Source organism: Nanorana parkeri, unplaced genomic scaffold, assembly GCF_000935625.1.
Source record: "Nanorana parkeri isolate BGI_ZX_2015 unplaced genomic scaffold, ASM93562v1 scaffold339, whole genome shotgun sequence".
Lineage (NCBI taxonomy): Eukaryota > Metazoa > Chordata > Amphibia > Anura > Dicroglossidae > Nanorana > Nanorana parkeri.
The window spans coordinates 886486-892450 of record NW_017306607.1 but is presented as its reverse complement, the minus strand read 5'-3'; the positions used below and the strand labels follow the sequence as shown (position 1 = coordinate 892450).

At 51.9% G+C, this 5965-nt stretch overlaps 1 protein-coding gene across 1 annotated transcript in view; it reads left to right on the top strand.

Moving 5' to 3' along the window:
• The first annotated feature begins 294 nt into the window (after positions 1-294).
• Positions 295-5965, top strand: part of DDHD1 (DDHD domain containing 1) — a 48440-nt gene continuing 42769 nt past the window's right edge. Inside the window, 2 exon segments of the mRNA XM_018558434.1 lie at positions 295-730; positions 1679-1680. Coding sequence (XP_018413936.1) covers positions 324-730; positions 1679-1680 — 409 coding nt within the window. The 5' untranslated portion in view covers positions 295-323.

The window sequence follows — 5965 nt, the reverse complement described above, 5'->3', positions numbered from 1 at the left end:
AATCCAGAGGATCAGTATGACGGCCAGCATTTTCTGAAAGGGAGGTCAGCAGTGGTTCTCCTGATGGGCCGGCAGTTAGCTTAGCGTCCAGCAGGGGGCGATCGCACCCCGCGTGCGGCTCTCTCCTGTCACGTGACTTAAATGTCCCAGCGGGGGCGCCACGTGACTGGAGTGGGGCCGCGCCGGGGCGCGCTCTCGGGAGCCGGTACCGTTCGAGGCGGTTGTGGAGTCACCTGATAGCCTCATGCCGGGGCAGGCCGGTAGGAGCGAGCATGACCGCGAAGAACGGCGAGTGTGAGTGGGAGGAGGAGGAAGAAGAAGAAATGGAGCAGCGCCGACGCCCGGACATGACCCTGGAGTTGCAGCTGAGCGCCTTCTCCCCGGAGCCCGGATCCCTCGAGGATGAGGATGACGAAGAGACGGCCAGCTTGCCGGTGCCCGGGCCGAGGAGGATCCGCTCCAGCAGCTCGCGGCCCCGCTATGAGATCGTCACGGAGCTGGGCCCGGAGGAGGTGCGCTGGTTCTACAAGGAGGACAAGAAGACCTGGAAGCCGTTCATCGGATACGACTCCCTCCGCATCGAGCTGGCCCACCGGAAGCTGCTGGAGCTCACCGGAGAGCTGGTGGTGTACCTCAGTGACCTCAGACAACCCTTGTCCCCCCTGTGCCCGGTCTACTAGAACCACGAGTGACAGACGACCCTCATCACCCTGTACCCCGTCTACTGGAAGCATAAGTGACCACCATGGTCCCCCCTGTACACTGTCTACTCGAACCATAAGTGACAGAAGGCCACCCTCCGTGACCTCAGACAACCCTTGTCCCCCTGTGCCTTGTCTAATGGAACCATAAGTGATATCAGGCCCCCTTGTTCCCCAGTAACTTACCTTCTGGAACCTTAAGTCAGGGGACCAGTGTCTAGAGAAAACATTAAAGATTAGGTGCCCCCTGGCATTTTTAAGGAGTGCTGGCTAAATGGCTCCTTGGCATTTGTCCTAAGTAACCTGACTGTCATTGTCCCCCTGTGCCCTCTGTACACAAATGATCAACTCCAACACCTGTCAGAGCTCCTACATCATACCTAAAACCCTCCCGCTATCCCAATGTACTGGAATCATACTGGCCACCCTTTGTCACATGCCCCATGTCCCCCAAAGTTTTGGACAAGTCCAAGCCTATACCCTGTCTACTGAAACACAGTGGCCCCTGGTGTACTTTTTGTTAGACACAAGTGATGAGGCATTTGACGGCTGTCCAGTGCTCCCATCTGCTCCCTCCATCATCCTTATCCCTCCTGAGACCTGTGACCCTCATCCCATGTCGTATCAAGTTCCCCTGTACCTTGGTATAAACAGAATGATCACCTTCGTCCCTCCTCTTCCATGCCCTCTTCTATTCTCCCTTTCCCATTTGCAAGAACTGCATTGACCCCTGTCACCCTGTGTCCCCCTGCGCCATCCACATCCTCTGGACTCTTTCTATGAACATCCTGTGCTCACTCCATCACTGGCGGACCATCAGTTACAGTGCGGTGACTGCAGGGGGACATGCTGGCACAACTGCTTGAAGTCTGACTGAGGACCACACAATGAAACTGTCACAGGTTGGCTCAATAAATCAGGAAATGAGCGAACGCATACCGTCTCTCGCTCACTTCTCGATCTATCCCTGCAGAGAGCCGTGGCTGTCGCTCACGGCTCCCTGCAGGGACTCCTCCCCTGTCCGATCCTCCAGCGCTGACTGGCGGAACAGACGGGGAGGGGACGGGTACAGCTGGCTCTGCCTCTAGATAGGAAGAGCCAGCTGTCACTCACACAGCTTGGTGGCTCCAGACAGTAATGTTGGGATCCGTCCCGGCTGCGGCGTCTCAGTCGCTCGCGGTATACTGAGCTTAGGGTGACGGGAGGACGCTAGGTTGTGTCCTCCCGTTACCCTTAGGAGAACTATGGGGAAAAGCCCTGACCCTATAGTTCTCTTAAGTGTTGTCACCCTAGTAAAGGAATTGCCGATACAAACTTTGCTGTTTGTGATGTTTGAAGACAGCAGATGTATATAAATACCTGACATTACAGGAACACGTGCAGCTAGATAATTGGGTACGGTGATTCTTTTTTGATGGATTTTTTAAAGATGAACTGGGATAACAAAAAATATTGTGTGTATTCTTCCTTGAATCTCCGTGAGCTTTGTGTATTTCTTCCAGATCTGTGCAGTAATCCAGTGTGACACTTGGAGCTTCCTGTAATGAAGACCGCTCACTGCTGTTTTCTCTCCTTGTGCAGGGTGACTGGTCTTGTCTCCGCCCCCTCCTGTAATAAAGACCGGTCACTTCTGCCCTTTCTCCTTGTGCAGGATGACTGGTCTTGTCTCCATCTCCACAACCTTCTCTACCTTTATCTCACCTTTTATACTTGTTGTACAGTACTGCCTGACACCCGTTTCCCCTTCCTACAACCGTCTTACTATATCCAGTGTCACCTTTTGTCTGTCATAAGAGGCCTGGTGTCATTGCATATGTGTTGTATTGTCTCCTCTAGTGTCCTCCTCGTATTGTCTTTCAGCTGCCATGTTCCCCAAATAGCTCAGAATGGATATCGCATACCATGTCGCAGAGTACTTATAGCTGTCCCCTTTACCCCCTTATATCTGTCCTCTTTGTGATCCAAGTGTCTCTATCTTTTTTTTATGTCAACCCCCGTGTTCTATTCCTTAAAGTGTCCCTCCCCCCCCAACAGGATCTCCATGTTGTGTTGCCCGCATTCTCCAGGGACCGGTCCCTCTTGTGCATACCACCACCTCTTACTGTCACCATCTTTAAAGGAGAACTATGGGGTCAGTGTTTTTCCCCATAGTTCTCCTTAGGGTAACGGGAGGACACAAACTAGCGTCCTCCCGTTACCCTAAGCTCAGTATACCGCGAGCTACAGCTCGCGGTATAATGAGACGCCGGAGCGGATCACGACGTAGATGCCGGGATCCGCCCGCCCCCCCCCTCCGTTCTGCCAGTCAGCTCTGGCAGATGGGAGAGGGGAATACAGCCCCTGTCACGGCAGAGAGCCCTGACAGGATCGAGAGGTGAGCGAACCCGCCGACCTGTGACAGTCTCATTGTCACAGGTCGGCTAGAACTATGAGGTGAGTGAAAAGCACTCACCTCATAGTTCTTCTTTAAGTTCCTCTTGTCAATCTTTTATTTACAGGAACCGTTGCTCTCACCTCTTAAGACTCCCATCTCTTCCCTTCTGTCACTCTCTAGGTACCCAAGCCTGACGTCATTTGTTTTCACTCCTTGGAGGCATACTTGCTATTCATGTCACTTGCAGTGGAAATCCTTTTTACCCTTTCTATCACCTCTGGGAGGATTGCCCTCTGTCGCTCCTGTTACTCCCTGCGGCATGTCACTTAGGGGTGCACACCCGAGGTCCCTATTGTCACCTCCAGGGATGGGCAAGCACACCCTTTGTTGCTTCAGTTACCTTCAGGGGAGGGAGGGCACACTGTCTGCCGTCCATGTCACCGTCAAGAGTGAGCGGACACACCTTCTGGTGCTCCTATCGGCTCTATTGGGAGGAAAGCAACCTCTCGCTCCTGTCCTATCCATGCATTGGGGGGCAGACACACCTTCTGGTGCTCCTATTGGCTCAATTGGCAGGAAAGCAACCTCTCGCTCCTGTCCCATCCATCCATGGGGAGGAGAGAGGGGGGGGGGCAGACACACCACCTGGTTCTCCTATCGACTCCATTGGTAGGGGGTGCAACCTCTTGTTCCTGTCCCATCCATGCATGGTGGAGGGGGCAGGCACACCTTCTGGTCCTCTGATCACACCCCTAGGCAAGGAATGCATCCTCTTTCTCTCCTGTCACTTTCAGGGGAAGACGGGTGCCTCCGCTGTTGCTTCTGTCACCTCCAGTGGTGGGTGAATGCCCCCTCCCAATGCACGATCTGTTGCTCCTGTCACCTTCAGGACCGCTCTTTTTTCATTTCCTGGGGTGGTTACCTGTGTCATTCCTGTTACCTGTGTCATTCCTGTCACTTCAAGGATCGCTCCACCCAATGTTATCCCACTTGTCACCACCAGGGAACATCTCCATTCTTTCAGTCATATTTCAGGCCCACCCTCCTGACCGCCTCAGGATTTCCTCTTCAGATAGTCCACAATGCTGCTTGCCATAGTGACTACTCTGGCGTAAAGTGTTGCCCATTGTTGTGGTATTGGCAGACCGATTTCTGATTGGTTGCCATAGTTTACCTAATCTAACAAGATGTTGCAATCCCTCTTCTTTCTTCTCTTTAATAATGAATGGAACAGATGACGGAATAAAGCTTTCACGATTGTTTTCACCATCCTCTTCCTCACCTCTCCCCAGAGAGCCCGTGCCGGCCATTAATTCCATCTTCCTCCTGAGTCATCAGTGTGGCGTTTGGCCTCCGATATTAGTGTGGAGCCTCCGGAGAATCATTCGTTTTAATTAACAAGCGCTCCGGAGCATGTCACCTGCACACAAAGCTCTTCATCCTCCTGTGCAAAACTAACACGACCTTTGTCAGCAGTTCACGTTTTCTAAGCGTAAGCGAGCCTGATCTGTGTTGGGAGGACGTTTCAGCAGTCGCTGATTTTTCCAGAGAGCGCTACTTCCAAAATGTCGGAATGCCAGCAATTCAAAGTAGATGCAAAAAACCTGAACACTCAAATAATCCTTTTCATTATTTTTAAACTGCAGGTTTTATTAATACCTGAAGGTCCTTGTGCAGGCACTTCCTGTTCTGGGTGACAACGCTCTGTCACTTTGTCCTTGTTCTCCTGTTTTATCGCTCTGTCAGTGGAGACTACAAGCGTCTGTACAGATACTCGTAATACAGCCACGGTCCACTGTTGTCACCATCAGGAAACTGGCCCTGAGAAATGCCATGGAGCCATCGCTGGAGTGCATGCAGACAGGAAGTGGCTGCAGAGGATCAGTAGTGCAACAAAGTGTTTTTTATTTAATGAAGAACTATGAGGTGAGTGATTTTCACTCAGCCTCATAATCTGAGCCCACCTGTGACAATAAAACTATTACAGGTCGGCTCAGTAGATCGGGAGGTGAGCGAACACATACCGGCGCTCGCTCACTTCTCCATCTATCCCTGTAGAGAGCCGTGACTGTCACTCATGGCTCCCTGCAAGGATCCCCCCCCTGTCCGATCCTCCAGCGCTGACTGGCGGAACGGAAGGGGGGAGTGGGCGGGTTCTAGATAGGCAGAGCCAGCTGTCACTCACGCAGCTGGGTGGATCCAGACAGAATTGTCGGGATCCCTTCCGGCTGCGGCGTCTCGGTATACCGCGAGCTGTAGCTTGCGGTATACTGAGCTTTGGGTGACGGGAGGACGCTAGTCTGTGTCCTCCCGGTACCCTTAGAAGAACTATGGGGAAAAGACCTGACCCCATAGTTCTCCTTTAAAAAAACCAAAACATGACCATTGTATAATGCACGGTGCGTTATCACATCAAGAGCCAGGTCACACGGGCAGGGCCCTCTTCACCATCTTATCTTGACTGGTATTGTCACTGTACTGTCTCTTTTATATGGTTGATTGCTGTGCAGACTGTTGGCTCTATATAAATCCTGTATAATAATAGCTTTGCCCTAAGGGCACGGTACCATCCATGCACCACATGCTAGATATGTTGCATTTTTTATTACTGTTGAACGTTGTTGAATTGCCGTTCTTTTTGAATGGCACCCTGTATTGTGGTACCTTGTATTGCAACACGCACCCACTGAGAGGTGCGCTGGGGTGCCATTCAGAATGAATATCAACTCGGCACACCTAGCATGGTGCAATAACGAGCACTAAATGCATGGGTGTAGCGACCCCTCCCCCCAGGGATTTGATGTCCTTGTGCTACCTGTAGAGTATCCAATGATCTCACATTAGCACTTTATGATTTTTACCAATTCCAGAATGCTGAATCGTCGCACGG